The sequence below is a fragment of the Aquila chrysaetos genome, chromosome 2 (genome assembly GCF_900496995.4).
Source record: "Aquila chrysaetos chrysaetos chromosome 2, bAquChr1.4, whole genome shotgun sequence".
Taxonomy (NCBI): Eukaryota; Metazoa; Chordata; class Aves; order Accipitriformes; family Accipitridae; genus Aquila; species Aquila chrysaetos.
In genome coordinates, this window is record NC_044005.1 from 41,883,681 (window position 1) to 41,910,886 (window position 27,206).

Here is a 27,206-nt window from a genome sequence, read left to right on the forward strand (position 1 = left end):
TGGACAAGGTACTGTGTCACAGAAACCAAATTTAAGCAGTGACTGGCTGCTTGAACTTGTGCCGCAAATTCATGTTCCATGCACATTCCTCATCAGGTAAGCAGGAGACCTATATCCTTTATCATAAGCTTGCCTTTGTTATTTCTCCACCCAGCATAGTTCTATAGATGGGTATCTTAGCTGGAGCAAAATAACGTGGGGCACATTTTCTTCTGTAGAAAATACCATTTATTGTGGATATGAAAATAGCAATCTTGATTAAGAGCAGAGATGCAACAGTAGGTGGTACAATACAATTGGTTTGATCATCTACTGCTCAGCAGTAACTTACAGGAAGTTGGATTTTGCCCGTTGTAGATTAACAAATTAGGTATCTGCTGGGTTTTTATTTCTTCCTTCCAAACAAACCAATGCCGTACATTAACAGGTACCATAAAATGTTACATTTGCAAAAGAAAACATCCATATAAATAGGCTTTTTAGTATCAATTGAAGGTTGTATTAAAAAAAAAAAGTACATTAATTCAATACCGATAAAAATAAAACTTAGCTTTGATAGCATATAAAACGCTTCAAAACAAGCATATATAAATAACTTAATTTGTAAACGTAGAAAAAAATCTTATGCATATATAAAAATAAACATCTGATGCACTGTACAATAAGACATTATCCTTCATAGGCACTGGCATCATTGATCAACAGGAGTCCCCCTAGATGTTTTTCCTACAAAAACTGCTTTATCACTAGTGCCATGTCCAAAATAAAAGGGAAAAAAAGTGAAGCACTGAGCAAATCTTTTGTGGATTGTATCAAGACCTCCCCTACCTCCTCTGGAAATCCATGGAAGCAGCACTGAGGACAAAGCCAATGCACCGTGCTGCCGTTTCTGCTCTTTTTTTTTCTAGGGCTTTGGTGTACTACCTTGTTCACTCTTCCTTTCTTGGTTTCCACCAAAAGGTGGGGACTGTATGACAGGTTGCAAATCTGTCTTTTCGCTCGGTTGCAGACAACTTTGTGATGGGCTGCCCCATTTCCCTTGAGGGGCTATGGAAGATGCGTGATGTGAGTGAACCGTGCTATGACTCAGTTTGGCAGGCTTTTAAGAAAAGGCTGAGCCTCACCAAAAGAAAGAGAACGGTAATATATATTAGTGTTAAGATTGTAACCATGACCCTCTAAAGATAAAATGAAGCAAATTTGTAAGTAAGTGAGAAGTTTTGTTATCCTACCTGGTATAGTTTAGGGGGTGGAAAAAAAGCCTTGGGCTGGTATGTCTCAAACCTGCTCTTTTCTTAAATATTATTTTTTATTTTAAAACTTAATAACAGGAAGTAACATAGAAGCTGAGAGCCAAAATTACACCTGTGCAAAGACATAGTAAAAGTAGATCTTGGCTCTTGAACTCAAAGGTGGGAAGTGCAGCTAACATCACGTATGCTGGGAAAATGCATCTTTTACTGAAAGTGTATATAAAGTAGCAGATGCTGACTCTGGTAAGGTGGATGCTTGAACACACATCTCTCACTTGACAAATTTAAAGTGCAACAGCTTCTTGAACAATGTGGGCTTTTTTGAGCTGAAGAAAGCATATCGTAGCAGCTTTTATTGCTTAGATAAGGTATCTAAAGTGATTCTTTACTGTTGTGCTGAAGACCTAAATGATGTTATTCAGATATTTGAGTTGGTTGTGTTTTTGTTTAATTTTAGGAATGTGTGACTGAACTAGGGAGTGTGTCGAACAAACATGTAAAGCCTGACAGGAGGATGGACTAAGTTCAACAGAAATACTATGAGGTAATTGAATGGGAAGAGTCTGTATTCGCTGCAGTGAGACAGCTGGTCAGGTTATGAACAAAGAGGCGTGACAAGCCTATGACCAGGCTAGATTTTCAACTCTTAATGCATTTGGGTAAAAGTGTAGGAGGGCTGATGGGAAAAGCCACTGTGGAAAAATGCTGGAGCTACTCTTATTTGCAGGATTTAAATTCTAGAAACAAGCTGATTACTCAGTACTACTCCCTATTAATGACAAAGTGTCACTGTTTACAGCTGTCAGTTTGGTTTCTTTATTTCAAAGCACCTAATTCTGCAGTGCAGTAAAACTGTGTCCTGAGGTGTGGTGGTTTCCACTAATGCTGCATAGTGTAGTGGCAATCTGATATACCTTATACTGGCTGCAAGTAGTCAGCCAATTACATGAGGAAAATCTATCCAGGGTGTAGGATGACTAGTGGATATCGTGCTGTTTTAACTTCCCTTCTCAAGGGGAAGTATAGCCAGCTAGCTAAGTTAAATGATTTATCTACACTGTTAGGAATTCTGCCTTTGATACTTATCTCACCATTAGAAAGTGGCTTTGCAACTCTACTCAAGAGCTTGTAAAAGGTCTCAAGCCATACGTGTACTGTTCCGTTTGTGGTGCATTTCACTGCTTCCATTGCCTTTTTCTCACTGCTGCCTAAACTTTTTGAAAGAAGTTGATCTTTGAAGCTCCTTGGAAACAGAAATTAAATAATACACTTCTGCATGTAAGATGCTGGCTATTGTAAAGCAAAGTCTCTTCCTCTGCTCTTTATAGAGCCAGCACACCTTCCTCTTGGTCCACGGAGGTTTTCCACAGCTGTCTCCAGGAGGACAGGATCCCCATAAAACTTGCTGGGTTTCTTCTGAGCAGTGTTGGCTAAAATAAATGATCCTTTTTTCTAACTATACTTTTGTATAGTCCAACATTAGCAGTTAGGCTCCTCAAGTGAGGCTTGATTGTGACTGTCTTAGGAGCCAGCATTTTACATTACCCTTTCAGATGCTTGTGTCTCTCTCTGAACTTTCAGCTGCTGTTAAGTGTCCAGTTTTGTACCCAAACACTAACTAGCAAGAAAGTGTGCCAGTCGAGCAATCACCAGAGGCTGTCGCTTAGCAATGGAGCTCAGGAGCCTCGCGGGGATAGCCGGGGCACCAAGATCCACCTGCAGGAATTAGAAGAAAGGCTGCATGTTGGGGTTTGTACCTGGTTTTGAACAAAACACTTACCCAGCCTGGAATAGCTCTGACGTTGCAAGTAGGTGTTAAGCACAGAAGTAGTTTACTCCCAAATGCTATCATTACTGTGCGGTTTGTATCTTTTCCTCCCCAATAGTCCATAGACATTCAAAGCATTGCTATTTGAAGTTACTTTCAGCAGGTATGACCCACACTGCTTTTGAATTTAAGCTTAAACACTACTTGAGACAGATACAGTGTTACTGAAAATGTACACGCAGATACTAACGTGCAATATAAAATGCATATAAAATTTTAAAATGCATATACATTACGCATATGCACTGTAAAATGCACATAGTAATTCCTATAATTTAAAGATAATATTTTTATTTTATATAATAAGTTGAAAAGACTAATGCCATTTAGCTCTCAGATGAGCACTTTAAAATAAATTATACACATTATGGTATTCTCTTCTGGACATTTTTAAGTATTTGGTACCACTGTCTCAAAGAGACCCTCTTTTCAGATGAGACTGTAATAAATGGATGGCAGGATTTTCTTGTTCTTAACTGGAATCCTAATCTTGACTTCTCTTTCTGACTGACTGAAGTCATTAATTCTTCACGCTTAACAGATACAAAAGACTTAACAACACCTATTTCCATGCATTTTGAAAATAGTATAACCTGGGGTGGACTTCCTGTGTCCACAGCAAGGTGAAAATGCAAACAAGCTCACCACGTGAAAACACAACATATACTAAAATTGCTAATAAACCTTTACAGAAGAGTCTTGGTATCCAAGGGAGCAGCTTTAGATGCTGGAAAAACTTGGGATCATGCGCTTAAGCACAGTCCTAGTAAGATTCTCTCTGCATTACTGTACATCATGCTAGATAACAGTGTGAAGTGGAGGTGACCTCTATGGTCACTTTGTAAATGCCACAGAGCACAGCCTAAGGATTATAGTTTTTGTTACTTACCGGCTCTTAAGTGTTGTTATTATGTGTAATGGCTTTTTGCATTCACTGTTGGACATAGAGCAAAATCTTACCTGTGCCATGTAAATAACTCTGGTGATATCTCTTCCGTTCACTACATCAGGTTCCAGTATCCAAGCACTTGGCAAAATCTCCCCTCTCACCACTTCTTTACAAGGGTGAGGCATGGATGCGTCATAGACAGACTGAATAGCCAAGACAGACAAGTTCTCCTGCAAAGCGTAAAGACGACAACTTGAAAAAATGTTTATGCATACAGTAATGTTTTCTTTGTTTGCTATGAGGCATATTTCTCATATTACTTAAAAAGGTCTTTTAATAAGAAACTATTTCTTATGTTATTTATTAAGTAATTTTTTTTGTCATAATCTTGCGTGTTTGTAACCAGAATATACTGTGTAACCCTTGTGTTACTGCCTAATGGGACTTGGTTGACAACTGTCATTCACAAGAGGGTTTTATACATAATTGACTTCTGTCGTGTCAGCGTGGCTGTTCTTCCTCTTACACTGGTCACTTCTGGAAATATGAGCCTGGACTTTCCTTACTTCTCTCTTTTGTCCTTGAACCATGAGTTCAGAACAATTACTCCTCTGTGCTTCAGAGAGAATGTTCACTTTACCTCTTTGGCTTCTACAGTAATGCAGCAGAAATCCCGGGGTTGCTTTAGGTAACAGAGAGAGGTATCGGTCACTAAATATACTGTGGAAAAACACCCAAAAACAAAAAAAGGGGAATTAGACTTTGACAACTTTAACTTATCACAATTTTCTCCCAGCCCTTAAATCCACATGAATATTTTATTTTGACTTCTTGTTGCCTAAGAGCAAAACTCTAGTTAAGATGCTATAATGAGTCATTAAGATGCTTTTTCAAGCCACTTAAAATTAATTTTGACTTTCAAACCACTGTCTCTAGCTGTACTTCTGCAGTGAGATGTGTTTCATATGATCCTTACTTTGGAAAAGTCTTGCAAAAGTGAAGTTCCCATATTAAATAATGAAATTGTTTATTCAAACCTGAAGAAATGAAATAAGATGCCTCTAAATTTCTTCCTGGCTGACAACCTGAGCTGAGAAAGTACAAAATGATAATGGTGGCCAGTCATTTGTGTTGATACTCACCCAGCTGAATATGGCTGGTTACCTTCTTGTGTATTCGAGCTGTGTTGATAGTTCTGTCGTACAGATGCCTTTTGCCAGGATCTCTCACTAGTCCCCACACGTAGGGAAGAGGCCTCTCTATCACTCCTGCTCCCAGAAACCCGTGCCTTGTTGCTGAAGGGAACACTTTGTAGTAAACCAGCACCTCTTTTTCTGTACATTGATATCTGTCAAAGACAAATGAAAGGTATTAGCACACAAGAGGGCCAAGTACATAAAAAGGCCTCCCATTATAATGACCTGCCATAAACTTACTTCCAACCAGCTGCTGCTTGGCATGTGTAGAGATTCCTCAGGTTATGAGAGCATGCTGCCATTACCTTAGAAAACAATGACAAATGTACAGGTAAGAGAAAGTTGTATAAACTATAAAGTGTGTTCAGCTTTTACATGCTGCTACACTACACTGTCTTCTACTCAAAACTACTAAGCTGGCTTTACCACAAATAGTTTTACAGTGCTAGTAATCCTTAGCGAGTATTAACAGCCAGACTTGCCTGTCATATTCTCTGCTGAAGGAGTGTACATATATAAATATATATAAAAGCCTGTACAGTAGCCTAAACTATTGTGAGAAAATGGAAGATGGCGGGAGCGTGTATCTCCAAATGATGTTGAAGCGATTCTACCTGATCTGAAATAAGAAGTTGGCATGCTTTCTAACTACACACTCACATCTTGTCATACACAGATATGTAAAACCTGTGCTGTAGGAATTCTTGGACACTGAAGGTGTTCAGCAGTTTCACCAGCTTCACTCAAACCTTACAGCTAACATGCAACAGTCACTGCTGCAGCCCGGCTCACTTTCCCCTGCCATTTAAAATTGCTCAGCGTGTCTCTCTCTAACAGACAAATAGGTAACTGAAAAATTGGCAGCCTACAACAAGAAGGCTTCTCCCACCCGTTTTTGCTACAACTTCCAGTAGGAGGTATAGGAATAAGTGAAAACTGTGCTTCTTCACTTACCTCAGTGGTAGCATTAGCCAAGATATGTTTGGATAAATCCTGGTATCCTTTTGTTGAAGAGGAGCTGACAGAAATAGTTAATCCATGAGTGAACCTACAGCTGATGCTACTAGAAGGAAGGGGTGGCTGAATTCTGCTGGCTTCTGCAGGAAACAAAAAAGCCATAGGGGAATAAAAAAAAATAAAAAGGAAACCCACTGCTATTCTGCAGTTGTAGGGACTTAAACCCTCCATTGGAGCACCCAGTCCACCTGATCCTGGTGAAGGACTGCTAACATCCCTTGTCTAGACAATCTGTGTATTGGTAACTACACTGCAGTTACATCTTGCAATACTCAAGTTTAACCGTCATTACCACATATAAGCTAATAAAATAACCTAAAGAATAGGCAACGTCAGTCCTGAGGATAAAAGTAAGAACTTGCACGTACAATCCTATAGTCATTGCAGCTTTAGCCCCCCATGCTTCCTTGGTTCATTCAAAGCATTATGCTCATATCCTCTCAGAACGCTGTACTTTGATGTTACCACATCAAAAGACCAACTTCAGAGGCACCAAATCACCATTTACTTTTTCAAAAAATTCTAAGCAAGCTCTCGCTACTGGTTGACAGTATTTTTCTGAAGTCATATAATGGTAGGGACTTCCTCAAAATACCTAGAATCAAATTAGATTTTGATTTGCATAAATGACAAATGTCATTAGGCTTTGGGATACAACTCAAACATAAGCAGACATATGTTTTACTTACCAAATGTTGAATCCTTCTGTAGTTGCTCTAACGCATAAAGCTGACTATTTCTAACAGCTGAACGACCTCGTGTATCTCTTGAAAGCAAAACACTTCCAGAGGAAACCTGATTTAAGAAAGAGCAGAAGTGGGAGCTTTTGGTGTGAACTGGAAAAAATAAATTATGTTACATAACAAGTGGAATATTTGTAGCTAATCTGCCTTAGAAGGTTGGAAGCTTCTCTTTATCTAAGGTAACTCCTGTGCCTTTCCCCTGGTTATGAAACGATACCTTGACTCGGGAAATTTAGCAAACCAAGTGTGAGGAGCTAACGCAGGTACATACTCGAAAAAGTAACTTCAGGAAAGTTCATGTTCACACACACAAACTCTTAAGTCAATGTATGCATCATTGAGGGAGGCACACTGAGAATATCAGATTCTGGTTTATCACAAGAAAAGGCCTGTTTCTAAAATATTTGGCAGATAGTGGCATTACTGACAATAGTAACACTATCTGTTTTTTATCTACGAGTTTAAAAAAACCCCACAAACCACTCAGAAAAGTGTCACCGTCCTTTGCAATTACATGGTAATGCTTCTTCTACCCCATGCCACCCCTCTGTGTTCTCGTGACACAAACTTGTCCTGCTTGATAGCTGTGACAGAACACGAACCATCTCAGAAAAGGTTTTTGTTCCTACGTTATTTCTCTGCTGTTGTTGAAGCGTCAGGAGACATTGGTCTCACAGACCAGTTGTTTCTCACCTGTCCTTCCTGGCTGCTGAGGTTACTTGCAGTATACGTAGCAGTATTACTGCTGTTGTAACCAGATGTGGGGCCAGATGAGAGGCTGAGGCTGGAGTCTGTACACAAAGTGCTTGTACTTGCAAGAGTCTTCAGCCTTGCTTCTTCCTGTAATAGGTATCACAGTATTACAAACAAACAAACACACGAAACTTACCTTGTACAACAGCTAGTCAAATCATTGATAACAGCACTGAAAGATGAAAGAGGAATAATTTAAAGAAGCCCAGTTTCCTTCAAGGCGTGTTGACAGGACAAAAGCTGTTGCCATACAGAAAGCATTAAATAAGCAGGTTCGTTTGAAAAACTGAGATTATATAAGCCATAGAGCGAATCGCCCTGTAAAACGTGGCAGTCAGGGAAAATGCAGCTTCTGCTGTGTTGCTCTTCACATACGAGAGTCCAGGCTATCAAACCAATGCTAGGATGTTTTTAAGGGGAAAAAGAAGTTTAAAAAAAAGATCTCTTTCCAGTCCCGTTTGTTGCTCTTTGCCTACATCTTGAGTAGCCCGACTTAACTTGCTGGTCAAATGTAGTTGTTAAAGACTGAAGATTTTACTTTAAGCAATGTAACTACTCAATGCCAGCCCAGAAGATGAAATAAAAATTACATAAGAAAATACTGAGAACTTCAAGATTATTTATACTTTCAAGAGCAGTTTTAAGTTTGGTTTTCCAACTCAGGTGAAGTACATCTACATTTCACAAGAAAAATATGGCAGCAGATGTGGTAAGATCCAGTCACCCAGTGGAGATGCCTAAATTCGAGGTGCCTTAAAGGGTGCAGAGCAATGAAATGAGTGTTCACCACATTTCGCACTAGATACACATGTATAAGGAGAGGAGGTCTGCAGCTATGATCGAAGCTGCGTTGTCAGGCAGTGGAAAAGTTATTGTATAAAAGTATAGTCAGAACTGGGCAGAACAGACACATCCTAAGGACGTATCATCCTTGCATCTGGGAGAAAAATGCACACGCTTGAACTGTGCAAGATGGGTAACAAAGTGCAGAAGAAAAAACCAAAAGTATGGGACAAATACGCAGAAGACAATCTAAAAAGAGAAACCAAAAACCACCACCAACAAAAAAGACCTTTGTGGTTAAGTACATACTGAAATATGCAAAACTCTTCCATAGACTAGGCAGATACCCCACAGAATGGCTGTGTAAACTCAATCCAATGAGAAAGCATTAGGAGCTTCTTGTACATAAAACGTGGCTTCAGGAAGATGTAGTTCAGAAGCACCAACAGTATCAGTTCAGTATTACTGAAATTTTTTTTTAAGCACAAATTTGCATTTAATTCTTTGGTTTTTTTTACGCTGACGTGTATCAAACAGGAGAGTTACTTAGCCATGGAAAAATTTCTTTTAAAAAATGCATTGATGTGAATAATGCATAACGGTTTCCTCTGTAATGCTCACCTTCTGTAACTGAGAAAATATTTGTTCCCGTATACGCCTTTTTTCTTGCTCAGCTCTCTCCCGAAGTTTGTCCCTAGCTCGTGCAATTTCAGTTTTGGTTTCCTCTCGTGCCCGCTGGTAGTCTTGGAGCAACAGTTCAATGTCTGAAGGATGCTGAATGCTGCTTCTTTTTGGTTCTTGAACTCTGTAAGGATAGGTAAGTGGGGGAAAACACATAAGTTTCACACTTAAGAGTCACCTAACAAAATACCAGGAGAAAATCATCTTTCAACACACAACAGGAAAATTTGCCAGAAAAGCAATTAAACCCCACCACATTAGCCTCCAAAAAGTTTCTCTTTGCTCAGTAAAGGCTGCATGGACATTAACCTGGGAAAATTATTCAGATTGCAAGCCCGGTTTATCACTGAGATTGCTCCAGAGATTGCACTGGTTTCTAAGTCAGCTCTCCATATGATCTAAGGTTACCTCTTTGGCATATCACACGCAAAATAATTGTGTTGGGAAAATAACTGTCTCCTGACCTACTGCAAAGGAAGTGAAAGTCATTTAGGGGATATGGTGGGGGATGAGAAACTCAAGTTCTAAATGGTGAAGGGTTGCAGAACTTTTTTGATATTTAACATGAAACTTAACTATTTCATGTGGCTTTTAAGTTACTGAGGAAGACAGATTGGTCTACAATGAGTCAAGACTGAATACTTGGCTGTCCCCATACATCGTACATATAAAATAATTTAGATACTTGTTAAGGACTGAAATAAACTAGACAAAAGATTTTAATGAATGTTTTTTAAAATCTGGCACATTTTTTTTCCTGAAAGCACTTTCTATCCCAAAGGTGAACACTTCTGCATTGAGAAGAATTCTTCTGCCACAGAAGTCTCAGATGTAAGAACCATTAATGTGCAGCCATTGTGAACACTGTTAATGTACATCAGGCCAAAAGAGAGGTTTCTAATGCCCTACCTGGTATTTTCCACCACATCTCTTCTCAGTTGTTGCAGATATTCTCGGCGTCTGCTGGGGAGATCTAGATCCCTCTGACTTGCATCCAGCGTCTGCAACAGACTCAAATGCTTTTGAGGACTCAGACTTTGGCTTCTTTGGTATCTTTGCAGCCTTTTTTCTCTTTCCTTCCTCAGAGTTTCAATAGTCCTCATGTGTCTGTCAGGGAAACACGATTAGAGCGACAAAATGCACCCTGCAAAGTTCCATTTTCTGATTTTTTAAAACACTTAAATATTAGGTAGCTTCGTAATGTAAAATTTATAGGAATCTGATACCATACACTCCCCTTGCAAACACCCGTTTGGCCACATGCTGACAGATGATGCAGAAATTCTAAAACTTCACTGCTTTTATGACAGTAGGAAATGCATAAGAGGGACTTGGATACTGCTTGTAATGGCCGAGAGGCAAATTGAGGACAGAGACTAATGTAGCTACTGAATTTTTTTAGTTACAACAGCTTCCTGAATTGAGTTCTATAATCCAATCGCAAGAATCTAGGCTCTTGATTTTTTCATAATTTATTTCGTATATTTATGGGGTTTTAAAATTTGGTTTTGTGTATTCATACAGCAGCATTTATTCACAGAAGCATACATGAGATATTCCCATAAATAGGATGTATCAATTATTTTTACATTGCAATAAATCAATGAAATATATTCCCATGATCACCAGGTACACATGATCACTCTCACAGCTGCTAGAAGTTTTAGGAGTGGGGTGACACTGGATTTGAATTACACCGAATCTTACGCTTTTCCCTATTTTCTTGAGGTAACCCCAAAATTTTGTCTTAAATGCATTTCTTAACTGTATATAAAATAAGCTTAATACTATATCTCTTCACATATAGTTCACTCTGTGTGACTAAGTGATTAAGCGCTCGTTACTAAATGTTATTTATGCTGCATGAAGCGTACATGAAGTGTGTTCAGAATCCGTAACACAACACTACTTTAAGCGATTTACCTTTCATAAAGTTGCTGCTTCACTGGAATCGCCGCCAGGTCATCTGCAGTTCCGCTCTGAAGGACCCTCAGCAGGGCGTCCGTCTCGCCAATGCCGTAGTTGAGCTTTGCTTCAGTCAGTTCCACAGTGAGGGGATGCTGATGCAGGTCCAGGTGAACGCCAGACATGATCTGAGCGCGCTCTCTCTGAAGCCTCTCGATCTCTCTGCTCCTGCTGTCACAAAGCTGCGATTTCCCTTCCACCTCTGTTGACTGTGTGCTTCTGGGTTTCTTTTCTGCCTGACTTTGTAAATCAGTCACGCTGCCACTCAAGCTGAGTAACGAAGGAGGAGGGCTGCCCTTAACACCACACCAGTTGCTAAATTTATTGTGTATGGGTAAGTCACGGAGACTGTAGCTCCGAGGCCTGTAAGGCTTTGCAAAAGTAGTATTTTTATTGAGAGGAATTTCAGTGTCACATTCACTTTCAGTGACAGAATCTATATTGTCATCTTGGAAGGAAGTTTGCACATCGCTCACCTCAGAGAGTGCGGGGGGGCAGCTGTTTTCATTTTTCCAGAAGAAATCGTGAAATTGTAGAGAAGATGCTTCTACCAGAGGTTCTGAGGACACACCAGCGTTTGTCTTCCTTGAACAAGTGGCACTAATTTTTTGATTAAGAAGTAAGTCAGCATTTGGAGGTGAGTAGTTATGAATCAAAGCAGTATCAGAATTACCAACATATTTTTCATGTCCAATTCCAGCTGAAGAACCTCCTCCTCCTCCTCCCCTCGTGACATACATACAACGAAGTGAACGTGCCAGTGGACCGCAGTCTCTGAGATCACCTGTTAAAACTTCCCTGTGGCCCGACACCTCCAACATACTGCTAGAGTGATACAGTCGTTTTGCACAAAAGGTAGTGTGGGTGTCAACCATGAGTCTATGCTGTTGTTCCAAGTCTTTTGAACTATCCTGTCCTAAAAGCTCTTTGGCTGCTTTCTTATCGGAGGAACTTCCAGATTTCTTTCTTATGGCCTTACGTTCTCTAGAAGCGCTAGATTCACTGTCGGTTTCTGTCTGTGAAAAATTGTCCACATGAGGTTGCATGCTGGGCTGTGGACCTGCTCTCTGCTTTCTCTGGTTGTGAAGGGGACTTGAAACATCACCAGAATATCCAAGAGGTTCCTTAATAGGGCAGACGGACTTGCTGAAAGCAGTCTGGCTTCTGGGACTAGCACTAAGAGTAAGAATAGGGGAAGAAGCCCTATCGACTAGCAGGGTGTTTTTGTAACAAAATTTTCTTTCTGCTGGAACCTCGAGTTCACTGACACTTTTTTTATCCTGAGCGTAAGATGCTGGAGATTGAGAGGTGCTATTAGTAGGGCTGCTAACTACAGTGCATGAAGAACCATCTTGCCCTGAACTCAGCGAAGATGATGTGACAGGTGAAACCCTGGTGCTAGCAAAAGCAACATTCTGCTGGGCATTTAATGATGTTTTCTGAAAATCTAAGATAGGAGTGGACGTTCTGGGTAAGAGAGGCAGATGCATAAAGGAGTCTTCCAAAATGCTGTCAAGACTGTCATGGAAGTCAGGATTGCCCAGATTTCTCATCCCTGTTCGTTCTTGTGTTCTTTCTTCAAGGAAGGGTGTTTCCTCTTTCCTTTTGGGAATCTTGCCGGCTGCATCTGCACCTATTCCTTTCCAATCAACATTTACTGCCTGAGCTGCCCTCAATTCATTTTCCATTTTTGTCTCCAGTTGTTTTTCTTCATGTTTGCTTTGAGGTTCTTCCAAAATCTCAGTTTGAGTGCCTACATCTGCTGTAGTCTGAGTGTAGCTATCTGATCTAGTAGCCTTTACAGCCTCTTCAGTTCCTCTTTGGTTCATTTTGGCATTCTGCTCATTATCTAGAATAGTCTGTTGGGAGAGGTTTCCCAACAGCTCAGAAGTGTTCTGAAGAAGCTGCGACAGATGCATGGACAGGTTCTGCATGCTTGTCCAAGAAGAAGGTTGTTGAAATAAATCTCTGTTTGTTTCCTGCTTTCTTGCAGAAACATCCGTATAGCTTCTCTGATGTCTTCTCTGCCTTTTATACCTTCCTGTATTTGCTGTTTGTGTTCCCTGCTCGCGTGTAATCCCTGGTAGTTTTTTGGAAGACCTTTCAGACTCGGAAGGATATAATAGTACAATTTCATCAACCTGCACTGCAGAGTTACCAGGTTGTGCAGAAGGATTCTCAAATTCAGCAGTGTTATTTTCTGGATTAGTTTTCAATGTTTCACTGGATACGTTGCTGTACTGCTTGGTACTGTCATTTGAGTATGCAGATTGAAAGCCTTGTCTGACATTGTCCCACCCTTGAAGACCTTCAATGCTGCTTAAAGTGCTCGATAAAACTTTTGCTGTAGCATACGAACTGAGATGAGAATGAAAAGGAGAATTTTGAGAATTCAATCCGTTGTCTACACTGGAACATCTCATAACTTTGCAATTTTCCAGGTTTAAAGGAATTTGATTGCAAGAGACATCACTTGCACTTCCAAAAACATACTGTTTCCAGCCAACCTTGCACAATCTGTCTTTTTGCCATGGATGAATATATGGGTTGATATCACTTGAACTAAAATGCATTGTATCTTTATTGTCTGGCAAAAATAAATCTGTTTCTGGCTGGTATCCAGCTTCTTCAACTTTCCCTTCACTACACTGAGCTACAGAACTAGTCTTTGAATGGACATTTGCTTCTGCACCCACAGAACTGTGAGCTGTGTGCAGTAAGGATGACGGAGATTGACTAGTACAGTCTTTTAAAGACTGGATGCTTTGGGTTCTTGCTGCAAAATTTTGTAAATTTGGGGGATCACAGTTTGCAAGCTTCTTAGTTTGTGCCATTCTTTGCTGAAATCTGGGTTTAGATTTAACCTGTAGAAAGTTCTTTGATTCCTGCTTTGAAAATCTTTCAATTCCATAAAGATCATCTTCAGTTGGTGATGGAGGCTCTACACTCATATTTAAATCTTGTAGTGATTTAGATGCAGAATATAACAAAGGATCTGCCTTAGATGAAGATTCCAAAGTATATTCTGTATCAGAGAAGACAGCAATAGCTGGGGCTGATAGTCTGTGACTTTGTAAATAAGGTCTCTGTTCACTTTGTTTACAGCTCTTTGTATTCTGTGTAGTAGAATATGATCTTTTGCTCCTGAACTGCACCAATTTGGATTCTTGAGGAGGCAAATCATGGTTTTCAGGTAAAAACTTTACAGAGGTACTTTCATTATTCATTACAGAAAACTTCAGTCTTTCTGATCTCAGAGTCTTATTCCTCATTATAGTGTCTCCTGTTGTTGAACAATTGTCTGCATCAGCATCATCAGCAGGGCTATCAACGCTTGAACCTGTATTATTTTTGCAAAGTAAAATCTCTGTTCTACCATCTGTATTTGTTCTGTCTGGCAGCTGTTCTATCTGTTCACCTGCAGGCACATACTGACAATTATCTTGCAGATCTGCAGGGTTTTTTTCAAAACCCAGGACAGTGTGATATAGTCGTCTGGGATCAGTGCTTCTGCTGTATGTGGGATATGTTGGACTAAATGAATTGCAGGTGTGTTCAGGATCCACATCAACATCACCTGGATACAGATTTTCCAACAGTGTAACTTCTGAGCCTGCTAATTCATTTGCAAAATTTGAGGATACATTAGTTTGCTTTTCAACAGGTTCTCTACTTAATGTTTTTCTCTGCTCTGTCTTCACTGCAAAATGTTCAGCCCCAGTATTTGAATGCAGTTCTTCCTCATTTCTGTTAAGTTGTTTTCTGCTTTGTCCCTCTTTAACAAGAATTGCCCTTCCAGTATCCCAAAAAGGTAACGATGGTAATAAAAGAGAATTATCATTTAGTACTTTCTCTATGTGTTCTGTGCAAACTTCTTGTGGTGGAACTTTACCCCAGTGGTGCTGATCAACTTTTATATCATTGTCAAATATTTTACACTTACTTCCATATACAGGTTCCCTATCTGCAGCAGAATTTTTATATGAAGTAGAGTCTGTGTCTGATACTGGACAATGCCTGTTTTCTTTTGCAAGAGAAAGTAAAATACTTCCTGAAGCACATACCGGCTCATCGAATACCACGGCCTTATCAGACTGAGTGTCTTGTATTTGCAAAACAGCAAATGGAGAATGTTTCAATATACTTGTATGTGAAATATTGTATGTGCCAGTTTCACCATGGCCTATATCTGCAGTTAAAGAAGATTCTGAAAATGGTGTTAAGGATGGGTGATTGACACTTGCAAATGCTTGTAGAAAATCTCCTTCTTTTACAGAGCACACATCTGCAGAACTGGAGGACACCTGCTTAGTCAAAAAAGTGTCTTGAAGCGAGTCCTCAAGCTGACTAAATATTAGAGATTTTGAGTCATCAAGTAAACAAGAAGTGTCAAAAGCACTGAAGTTCTTGGAGCTTTGAAATGGTGTATCAGTTGGAGGATCTTCTACAAAGTAGGACGGAAGAGACTTTGATTCTTTACTGCCAGTCTGTCCTCGGCTCTGAAAAGTAAGCGAGCCTGATTCTGGTACAGTCACACTAGAAGTGTTACTGTAGTGTTCTGAGTACTCAGGAATTTTATTTTCTTTTATGTCATTGCAATTCTGGAAAGAACCTTGAATTATTTTCTCCTTTTGATCTGTTTCTGCAACTTTTTCAGAGAGTTTATTATTCTGAGCATATGTGGCCTCTGCAACTGCAGAACTATTTTTCCTTTCATCTCCTTTTTGAGAAGCATCAGGAAAAGTTACAGATACAGTTAAATCAGTTGATTCACTTTCAAAGTATTTTGTTTCTTCAGAGAGAACAGCATCATTTTTACCTTTGTCTCCATTGCTGGCAATCAAAACATCTGCAGGTGATGCTGGACGATTCAGGAGACCAGGAGAACTTTCAGAAGTGCCTGAGTTCCTATTATAATTTAGAAACTCTGTACTATAATGTGGATTTTCCCATGGAGACTTGTTCAGGCCTTCTGAAAGGGTTGAAGTATTCTCAGAAACAGTGCTGCCCAGTTGGTCTATGCAGCACTCTTCAGAAGTCCCATGTCCCTGATTTTCTCTGGGCTCATGCTGATATCCAGCTACACCAGGAAACTTTGCATTTTCATTTTTACTGTTTGTTGTAGTATAGCTTCTGCTTAAAAATTTCTCCTTCTCATCATGCTGTGATAAACTCCCTGAGTGAAGTACTTTCTGAGTTGTATTAATATCATGAAACATTTTTTGCGAAGAGATTTCTAGTAAAGAATGCCTTTTTCTGTCCCCTATATCTTCCGTCACTTCTCTCTCTGAAGAAGAAAGCAGGTCTGAATTATCCAAGAGCAATGAATCAGGCACAATGGCACCCTTTTCCTCTTGAGCTGTATCTTCTATGGAATTAAGGCAGTCTTCTGATAGTGTGGATTTAATGGTTAATAAACTGTGTTCTTCATGAGCGTTGCTAACATCCTGAATTATATCTTCAGAAGAATCTAATTTTTCCAAGGAAAATGAGTTTCCTTTGGCCCCTTGCTGAAGTACAACCGTTTCAGACTCAGGACCGCCTGCGCTGTAGGGAGCGGAAGAGCTCTTCTCATTGACAGGTTGCCCAGACACGGCGTAATCAGGTGCATTGTTAAACACAAAGGATTCTTCCTCCTGTCTGTCCTGTGTGGTCCTGGTTTGCAGAAAAGTTACATTCTTACTTTGCATTTTATCAGAAAGATATTTTTCTTCTCCCATTTTGTTGACTGTAACAGGCGTACCGACACAGACCTCACTCTCCATTAATGTTTCATAGTAAGGCAGAACAGCTCCAGTTCCAACACTATTGTTAGATGATTTTGTATGTCCTTTCAATGCAGTGGGAACATCTTGAACAAGATGGGAATCATCACTTGCTCCAAGATATAAAAGGTGATTTCCAGACTGGCATGGGGAGTCTTTAAGTGAAACTTTTTGGTTTTTTTCAGTAGACTTCAGTGTTGCTGGTGGATTTTGTTGCTTGCTGCTATCTTCATTATTTCTAGAAAAGCTGGTAGACACCCACTGGCTTTCTCTTAAGAATTCATTTAATCTGCTGTCATCATGTGTCACTTGGCAGCTGTCTTTGTTTTCAGGGAATAGATCATTCAGGTTTTGTAAAATGATCAGTTCTACCTCCTCTGTGTTTTCTACAAACATCTCCTTTTCTTTGGCTGTTTTGGCCATTTGTACTAGATTAATCAAATGCACTTTCTCCTCCTCAACTCTGGAGCCTGCTGGATCCAATTCACAAATATCAGGTCTTTTTCTAACACCACCTACATTCAAGTTTTCTGAAGTGCCATTCTCAGGATATCGCATAGAGCAACTCATATATGTATGGCTGTCCTCTTTAATATGGAGGCTTTTAAATTCTTGTTCAAGTCTATATTGGTCAATACCTGTACTATCATCAACTGAATATTCACATGCATCGATATCCTTCATGACTGCTTTTCTTGTATCTGTAACAGAGTCCACTGAGCCACCATCTTCACTCATTTCAGTAGGATCGTGATATCTTGAATCATCTAACAGTATATTCTGTTCTAGTCCTGAAGCTGTCAGGTATCTTTCAGGGATCTTAAACTGATTTAAAATTTCCTCTTTGTCATCTCTGTCACAATACATCTGATGCAGAGCTGGAGACTCTTCAGTAAATAAAACATTTTCATCTGTGCATATGACTTCTTGCCTCGTAATAATCAGCCCCTCAGTGTTTGTCATGATAATTTGTTCTTCAGTCCCAGTCACTTCACATTCATTAACCTTGTCTTCCTGGGGCAAATAGTTTTGTACACAAAGTTCAATTAAATTGCTAGAATTTACTTGTCCTTCATTTTCAGGTTTTGCTAAAATATTTCCTTGCTTACTTGTGATTAGTACCGTTGCAGCTATGTCCTCTGTATTAAACACATTTTCTATTGTCCTGTTCATCTGTAAAAGCCCCTCACAAGTATCAAGGAAGCCTGAAGTATTCTGAGTAGTATCTGTTGTGTGGGAACACACAGCTGAAGGAGTGTTATTGGGAGCAGCAGAAAACTCTGGTGAATAAACACCTATTTCTATTTTCTCACTTTTTTCTTTTTGGCAAAAGCTGCTTGTTTCAAGTCGGCTGCCAGAATGCATGAGTGCTTTTGATTCCTGAGTATGTTCTACCCCAGGGCTGGCTACCTGCAGTTCATCTTTCTCCACCTTTTCACGTGTCAGGCACAGATTTGTATAAAACTCACACTGAACTTCACAAGCTACAATATCAATAGGTTTCTTTGGATTCTGAGAGAGACTAATGCCTTTAAAATCCTCTCCACTCCTGTCTTCAGTTACGCTTTGGACTTTGGCTACTGGGTAGTCAGGTAAACTTTCAATCTGTCTGGATTTAATTTCCAATGCACTTTTTTCTAAGTTGATTGCACTATTGATTAATTTTGTTATTTCTTCATCAGTGTTTCCTTTTGTATTCTGACAAGGAACCATAGGTTCTTCTAGATTGGATTCTGGGTTTCTTAAAAACTTGGATTCTTTATTTATATACAGACTCTCCTCTTGAGAAACAGTAGCTGATGTATTTGTGCTGTATTCAAATACTCTTCCCGACTCTGAGTCTACATCATCTTCAACAAGCAAGATATCCTCCAGGCAATCACTTTCAAAAAAGGCTTCTTTCTCTTCTCTTGATTCAAGTAAAGATTTTTTCTGTGTTTCTGTTTCCAAGAGAATGGTTGCATCAAATTCCACAGAAACGTCAGTCGTCTTATGCGTACTGTTTTTCTGCCCTATTGCTTTTGAAGAGCATGTTGTGCAAAGGCAGCCAGAACGTACATCAGAACAGCTTCCTGTGGCACTGACTTCCACAGCGAGATTAGATGTAGCATCGCAATCTCCTTTCACTATTGTGGCATGCTCCAATAGTTTATCATAATTTTCAGTCTCAGATGCACTTTGAAAAAGATTAGCTTTTGTTGAAGCTTTGTAAAATATGCTTGAACTGGATTCTGGGAGAAAATCATTTGTACTCTCACAAATAGCAGCAGGGAAGGACTCAGTGTCTTTCCCATTTACATTCACTATTAGATAACTTACTTCATTTACCACTAAGCTTTCATATTTGGATGAAAATTCTTTCTGAACTACAGCCTGAGAATTCAAGACATTGTGCTCTTTGCTTTCACTGCTTTCTTCTCTTATATTATCAATGCATAATGTAGAATTTTCTGAAATTTGTTGGGATAAGCAACTTGCCCGACTGTCTGCTAGAGCGCATTCATGGGAATAATTTTTTGAAACAGGTTTGCTTTTGAATTCATAATGATTCAGTGAAGACAAGTCTTCATCCTTTGGTTTGTATTCTTCACTGTCTTTGAATGAAGGCACCTCTGGCGCAATCTCTGCCAAGCTATCTGTGCTAGTTTCCATACAGATAATCTCTTTTTGAGACATCTCTATTGGTGTCGCAGATTGGTCATAACTTGCACTGTGAGCAACAACTAAAGGGTTACATCGATATGTTGTCTTCTGTGAGCAAAAATCTGCCTCTGTTGTTACTTCTTCTGCAGGTATTTGTTCATAATCTGTTTCTTGCATTGTTTCCAAATTACTCTCCCCAGATCTGAGGAGACCTACTGTAACAGCTGACTCTGCTCTTTGTCCAGCCAATGTCTGAAGCTCGTAACTGCTTACTAGACAGCAGTTCTTATTTGTTAAGTCACTGAGAAAGAAACCTTTATCACAACACGTTGGTATTTCCCTTCTTGGAAAAAGCTGCCTGTGGTTTCCAAATTGGACTTGTTTTACTGCAGATGTCTGTCTTGAGGTCATATTATGAGCAAGTCCTGTAGCAGATTCAGCAGCAGATGCACTTCCGCTGCCTGAATCTGTCATTCTTGATTTTGTCATCAAGTCACTGTAGTCATCATCGAGGTCATCTTTTTCAAAAGTTCTGAAGAAATCATCTTCTAAAGCTGTATCTACACAGCCATTTCTCTGCTCCAAAATGTGCGTAGGCAACACAGAAATAAAAGGTGTTTTTTTCAAATTGTGACCTTTTGGCAGCTCTGGATGAGTTGTGGGGAGAGAATCCTCCTCTTTCCTAGACACCAGTGACAAGCAGTCTGTGGTGGATGTGCTTTCCAAACAGCTGAATGTTTGTGTGCATTCAGTGGTAGACCTATAAGTAGATAATTCATTCAGTCGTTCTTGTTCAGGATGATTTGACCTTGAATGTTCATAATAATCATGCTTTGCTGAAACAGGAACAAAAGAGGAGCTTGGTCCTACTGAGCTAACAAATGAGGACGTTACATCTTGAGATTCCAAGGAGGAATTTTCATTAGAGTTTGTCCATCCCTTAAGAATCTTATTTAACGATCCACTCTCAGAAACTCTGCTTGCAGTTGTTGTTGTTTCAGGTAGAGGTACTTCTGATGTGTCAGAGGAGAAAACTGTGTTTATTTCATTTATACGATGTGATAAATGAGTAATACTGTGTATCTGCTTAGAGCCAGAAACAAAAGAAACTTCAGCAGCTGACTGCTTTAGATCATCTTTCTTCAGCCAAAGCTCTGGTTTGCTCAAAGAGCACGGTTGAGCTTCTTGAAATTCCAAATTTTCATGGGAAGAAGGTCCTGTTATTCTGGGGCTGCTGATGTCAACCTTTGAGTCACAGGAAGACCAAGCATCAGTAGTAAGCAAAGGATTTCCACTTGGGTAATACAGTCTTCCATCAAGAGACCTTTCCTGTTCTACAGAGGAGACTTTTGTCTCCTTCAGCAACCGCTTGCAAGCATTACTGGAAGCAGGCTGTGGTTTAGTGTCCAAATAAAAGGAACTGCTCAGCTTCAGATTATAATTTGTCCCTTCTGTATCTCTGTCGCAGGTCTTGGACTCATGGTCTTCCTCAGTCTGTATAGTTGGTGATCTAGGAGTTTGTAACTTCCAAAAAATCTCTGCTGGCACTTCATCAGATGAATCAGATTTGGATTCTTCTACCGGATCTTCTGCTGGCATCTCTTCTCCATCAGCTAAGCTGTCCAGAGAAAAACTTCTTTCAGGCTTTCCCAGTCTCCTACGAGATGCGTATGATGTCACCAAAGATGAAATATGGTGGTCAGTTCTGCTTTTGTAAAGCTTAGCTGGCTCATGGTGGGCCTTTGACTTGTGAAATCGGCTTTTATTTTGCTTTTTGGCTTTATTTTCCTTTTCTACCAGAGAGTCTTGTGACATTTGACTGTCATCACTCTCAGAATCTTCTGGATTGGCAGGACATTTATTTCTCTCAAAATCTTCTTGTTTCAGTTTCTCTGTGAAAGCTTTTGCATAAGCACAGCAGAGAGAATCTACAGAATAGGAACTGTCAGTATCAGAAATCTCATTTTCATCATCCTCTTGCCAGTTCCCCAGCACATCTGTGGCTGTTTTGGACACTCCAGCACTTAGCATCTCAGCACTGTGCCACTTTTTTTCAACGTAAGAGAGTGGTGCCTGTGTGTTCATCTTAGTGAGATTTCCTACTGATGTTGCCACCATCAGAAATTCTTGCTGTTCCACTGATGATTTCTCATGACTTGGCAAGGCTGAGTTCTTGGCTGCTTGGTTTAGATGCACTGATGGTGGGTTTCCATACACTGTTTTCTTCATTTCCTTAGGAAAGTTTTCTGGAGAAGACCTGTGGCCTTTTCCATTGATATCCATTCGAGTCTTCTTATTGGATACCTGAGCTCTATTTTGTTCTAGATTGCTACTTGCAGGCTGACTTAAATCTCCTAGCACCTTTGCTTTTGTCATTCTTGTCCCTGTAATAAAGGTTTCAGGCTCATCTTTGTCCTTAAAAAGATCAGGAGAGGAGCCTTTAGAGGTGTGGTTTTGAGATCCAGCTTGCCCTGGGTTGTCATCCAACCTTTCAATCTTTTGATCATTTTTATCGATATAAGCCATGATAGCTGAATCATTAGAGTCTTTTTCTGCTCCTTTTTTATTTCCAAATGAAGATGTTCTTTGTTTTTCAGTTAGCTGCCTCTGGACTGAAAAGGAGATTCCTTCTTCATCATTAAGGTCATCACTCCCAGAAACGTCTTTACCTCTTCTGTAAAGATATTCCACAGATGACAACCTCCCTGTTGTACTGCATTGATCAATATTTGGTGAGGTAGATAACTTTGAGACAGTCTCCCTCTTCAACAAACAGCTGTGGAAATAAAGAAGAAATAAAGCCCAATCATTGCTTGAATAATGTACTTAACAACACTTCCACATCAGTAATGTCTTGTAGTTAGGAATAACGACACATGAAGCAACAATCTTAATGCCTTTCAAAAGCAAATTCTAGCAGAGAACAAAAAAAAAAAAAAAAAAAAAAAAAAAATTTCTGTCAGTAACCATACAGTCCCCCAGATATCCTGAAATATGTTCTGCAGCACAAAGGAATAGCTCGATGCTATGTGGTATAGCTTGGTATTTAGTCTCTGTAGGCTCAGGTAGCTGCAAACATTAGTTAAAAATAAAGGATGGTTCTAACTCACAGAAATCCACTTAGCTATTTCCTGCCTTGAGGACCATGCTGTGATAGACACCCTAGCACCCCAACCTTTTAGCATTGCGTAGAGGTATTTAGTTTGAGAAAGGCTGGCCAACTTAAAAGTCCAATCCAGAGTCACCTCAATGATACAAATATTCTGAAGGAAGGGTTTGACCCTAACCAAGATAAAATGATGCAGAAATTAGTATTTACCAACAGTTTGAACAAGGTAAGAACAAGAGTTAAGCCAGTTCTGAAAAGCATTCACAAAGAGGTAAAAAGTACGGAAAGGCTTGAGAGAGGAATGTAAAAACCAGTGCAAAAGACCACGTCAAAGAGCTAAGCAGAGAATGCACTGTACAGATCCAAGGAAAAAGGACAAACAGCTGCAGTGTGACATACAATATAGTAAGTTCACTGATATTGCAAGTTTGGGGATTATTTCAGTACATTGAAAGGCATTCTGGATTATACGTGGCCACTGAAAATTCAAAATTAATTTAAATTCAAGGTAAGCGCAGAGGAATTGGCAGATGTTAACTTACCCGGGTACGTGGGGCAGATGTGGGTTATAGAACGAATGCTGCCTGCGCTGCAAGGAACTCGAACCCAGTGACTTCCTTCTCTTTTGCAATTGTTGATCCGAAGAGGACAGTACAGCAGTATTTTCATTTAGGGCTTGGGATTGTTTCACACACTCTTCATTGAGCCAGCAGCTAGCTTCCAGATGCTCTAGGTTTTGCTTGGCTTCCAATAACTTCTGCTTCTTGACTATCCTTTCTAGCTGGAATTTGACCTTTTTCCGTCTTATGTTTCTTTCTGCCTTTTTTAAGGAGTATCTTCGCAAGAGCTCCAGCTGCACCAGTCTCTTCTTGTTCTGCTGTAGCAGGGAAGGGCAGATTTCTAGCCCAATGGTACTCTGCACCTCAGCCTCTGCATACAGCGTAGACTCTGTTTGCACTGCAAACTCCCTCTGCTGCTGCTGAAGGGCAGCCAGTCGTTTATTCTCATTTATAAGCCACTGCTGGTCTGTAAACAAAACAATGATTGAAAGAAAGTAAAAATCATAGGAAAAACATTGTTCGTTACTATCTTGTTTCTTAATTTAATCAGCCTTGAGTGCTCATTTGAGAACAGAATTTCTATGCATGTAGAAAAGAGTCTTGACAAACCGTTTAGAGAAAAATTCATCATTGCTGCACTTTATTGATAACAGGAAGCCTTTCCATTGGGATAAGGACTTGGGTAACAACTGCAAGATGTAAGCAGGGGCTTGGCGAATATAGCTAAGGAGACTGGTGGATAAGACCTTGTTTGTAAGCAAAAAGTAGAACACGTTTCAATTTCTCAAAGATTACACTCAAATGTCACCTCAATTTAAAATACAGTGGAAGCATTAAAAGGCCTGAGTTCAATTCTGTGCACTTTTCAGACATAGGATATATATTTACAGTAGTGAAGTATGACTTCATTAGTTTTTTACTGTGAAATGTGCTACTACTTCTGCTATAATTATTCTGAAGTCACATGTTAAGCTTCGTATGTGTTACTTAGGGAATGAATGTATGTACACTGAGAGCAGAGTTAACAAGGGAACTAGAAGAGGAAGTTGTACAGAGCGGAACAGAACATCTGTATTAATGCAGCAAGTGGAATTTCATGCACACACTGATGAGCCTTTGGCTAATAAATTCCTACATTTCAAGTGAATAAATAAGCACTTGTGCAATCTTAAAATGTTACTGACTTCTCATCACAGCATTTGAGTGTTTCACAACTATTGCAAAAAACCCCCATTTCTCTTTGTGCCTTTTGCTCCTATCCTTTCCTCCTTAACTTTACTGAACCAACAAAACCCACCTGCAAACTATTTTCTCTCACTTGCCTAGGCATGCTGAACATGAGGGAGCCCAGTCACGCTAAGGAACTTTGTTTACCACAGGAAATGGCAATTTTTGTGCTTGCCCTTATCGGTGGCAAGTTCAGTAAGCCTGAAGGCTAGACCTCTGTACGCTCCAGTCGGGATGTGCCTCATTTGTGGGGGCAGCTGCAGCTGCCAGCTACCAGTCCTGTGGATGGGCACGCAACCTTCAAAGTAGGTTGAAGACAAGGCTCAAGGAAGCCACCATAGAGGTACCTGCTGGACAGTTCTGCCACCCTCTCTAAACCCGTCAGATGGAAACCTCCCAAGCAACGCAAACCCTGTGCGGCACCTGGCTGAGGTAGAGCAACAACCACAAATTTACTGCCTGTTGCAACTACAGCTGCTCCAATAAGCACTTGCCAAAACAGCCTGATGGGAGCCTGCAAATCTTATACACGAGCACTTTAGCATGTAATGTACTTGAAATAAATCAAATACACTCATGGCAAGGACGCAGGTGAAGCCAACACAACCTTTAGCTATCAGGACAAACGTAATGCAAAAAACCCAAGCTTGTACCACCAGTTAATGCATATTTTTCATAAAATCACCACTCTACTCCACAAAGACAGTTAGCTTCTCTGCTTTTGTTAATGTCCCCCATATTTCATAAATGCTAAATATGGTCACAAACTGATTAACCTAATTTGGTAATAAAATACGTTACCTCTGCTTACACACTTAGTCTTCTCTAAATATTCAGAACCTGATCTTTGCAGTCAGTGGGGAAACAGTAGAGAACACAGAACACCAGGTTGATTTGGTTTTAACGCTGGATGCAAGACTACTTTATTCCATGCAAGGGATGTGCTTAGAGGTCTTTCAGAGTGCACTGGCTTCAATCTAAGCTATGATGAACTGTAACAGTCAAAAGAAGGGGTTATTGAGATCACCACTACCAGATTGCATCTGATTGCTTGGACATGTTCTCTTAACAAAGCAGAGTTTGTTCATTTTTATGCTGCTATAAAAATACACATATTCAGCTGCACAAAGCAAACTAAAAAAAATATCCTTAAGTGAAAAAGCAATGTAAAATCACAGGCAAGGTTCCTTGGCAAGTAGAGCATTTCTCAAAGGACCAAAGCTTTTCAAAGCACTCTGTCTTACTAGCAGCAACATTTTTTTGGCTGGGCTTACCTTCAATCTGCAGTCCTTTACTGAATAAGCAACCTCTTGTTGTTTATTCAGGGGGTTAGGAATTAAGAGGTATTTAAGTCTGATGTGATGAATGAGGGCTACCTGCAGCTCTGCACAGCTGAGCTGCAAGAGAGGAATTTTGGGCTGTGGAAATTTCCCTAATGTAAGAAATCACTAGTCCATAGGGATTGTCAGCATCACTTGCTTGGTGACTACTGATCTTGTTAAACATACTTCATTAGTGATCCCTACTACAATGAGTCTCCTGTCCCGTTTATGTTGGCAGCTCTGCACACAGCACACGCACAGAAGTAGGAATTCTACATCTATGGTTACTCTACAGATAAAAGGGATGCATTTTAGTCATTATTTTAGTTAATTTTTCTTAATAACATTTTTAACTTTCTCATACAAAGCTTTTTTCTCAACTCTTTATTTCCAGATCTGTCCTCTTTAGCAAGTTTCTAGCAAGCAGAATATTTGGCAGATAAGTTTCCCTGCAACAGAGCTGCAAACTCTAAGATGCTAATTAATGTCTGCTCACAAACTTGCCTCTGTCAGGAGCTGAGACACAGAGGGTGCAGAAAAGGTGGAGAACTTTGGTGGGTTGCCAAGTGAAGAATTGTATTTGGCTGGCAAAAACTACCTGCCTAGCTAAGCTTTGCATGAACACAGTGAAAACAGCAGAACTAGATGGATGCAGAGAACAAGTCTACAGACCCATGAAATAAAGATATTTTGGGAGAATTCCCCTGGTTCTCTGTACTATCTACATATCTTAAGTCCATTTCTGCTACATCCCATCATCACAATTTCCTTTTAATCTCTTCATTGTGGCTGACATAATTAAAAGATAGCAGACTGCATAAGTTTGGGTCTGAGAAGCTTCCAAAAATTCACAGAAGTTTTCTTCTTCCAGGAACCAATAGCAGGTTTTGCCAAGTGGGAACGGTGCCTTTGTAATAGGGATACTTTGCTTATCAGGAAACCTGGATCAAATCATTCATTAAACAACAAACTAGAGAACACTATAACCACCCAATTTCAGTGGTCATAAAAATCTCAAGGCTTGAAATGTTCCCAAATCAGTCTATAAACTCGTTAAGGGGCAGCCCAACCCCACCAAGAAATCTTGCTGAATATGTCTGCCTCCATGCAGAGCAGCACCTCTGGGGACCAGGAGCCACTGACCCTAAAAAGTACCTCTCCAAATATGCTGTGACATAGCTATTTACCATTCAAAATCTGATCACTGATCTAGCCTTTAGTTCTATAGCATAATGCTATAGAACTTCCTAGAAATAACTCATATTTGAACCAAAGCATGTCTTTTTTTAATCCAGTTTTGGTTTAAAACAAATTCAGCAGAAGAATGCAATACCACTAACTAATCATCTTTAGGGTAAATAAGACCCACATCTTATTTATAATCTTAATTTGTTGCACTTCAGTTTCTACCACAGAATATCTTCATACTATAAAAGGGGCGGGGGGTGGGGGTGGAAATTGTCTATGTAAAA

The 27,206-nt window shown here is 39.8% G+C and overlaps 1 protein-coding gene across 1 annotated transcript in view; it reads right to left on the minus strand.

Annotated features, from left to right (window-relative positions):
* Positions 1–213: 213 nt before the first annotated feature.
* The window catches only part of STARD9 (StAR related lipid transfer domain containing 9), a 122,943-nt gene continuing 95,950 nt past the window's right edge, over positions 214–27,206 (minus strand). The window contains exons 23-34 of the mRNA XM_030033566.1: positions 23,168–23,651; positions 11,067–22,292; positions 10,053–10,250; positions 9,084–9,267; positions 7,620–7,766; positions 6,873–6,978; positions 6,121–6,263; positions 5,407–5,471; positions 5,113–5,318; positions 4,611–4,690; positions 4,042–4,200; positions 214–2,969 (exon numbers count right to left, since the gene is read on the minus strand). Of these exons, the coding sequence (XP_029889426.1) occupies positions 2,868–2,969; positions 4,042–4,200; positions 4,611–4,690; positions 5,113–5,318; positions 5,407–5,471; positions 6,121–6,263; positions 6,873–6,978; positions 7,620–7,766; positions 9,084–9,267; positions 10,053–10,250; positions 11,067–22,292; positions 23,168–23,651 (13,100 nt within the window). The 3' untranslated portion in view covers positions 214–2,867. The remainder of the gene's footprint in view (positions 2,970–4,041; positions 4,201–4,610; positions 4,691–5,112; positions 5,319–5,406; positions 5,472–6,120; positions 6,264–6,872; positions 6,979–7,619; positions 7,767–9,083; positions 9,268–10,052; positions 10,251–11,066; positions 22,293–23,167; positions 23,652–27,206) is intronic.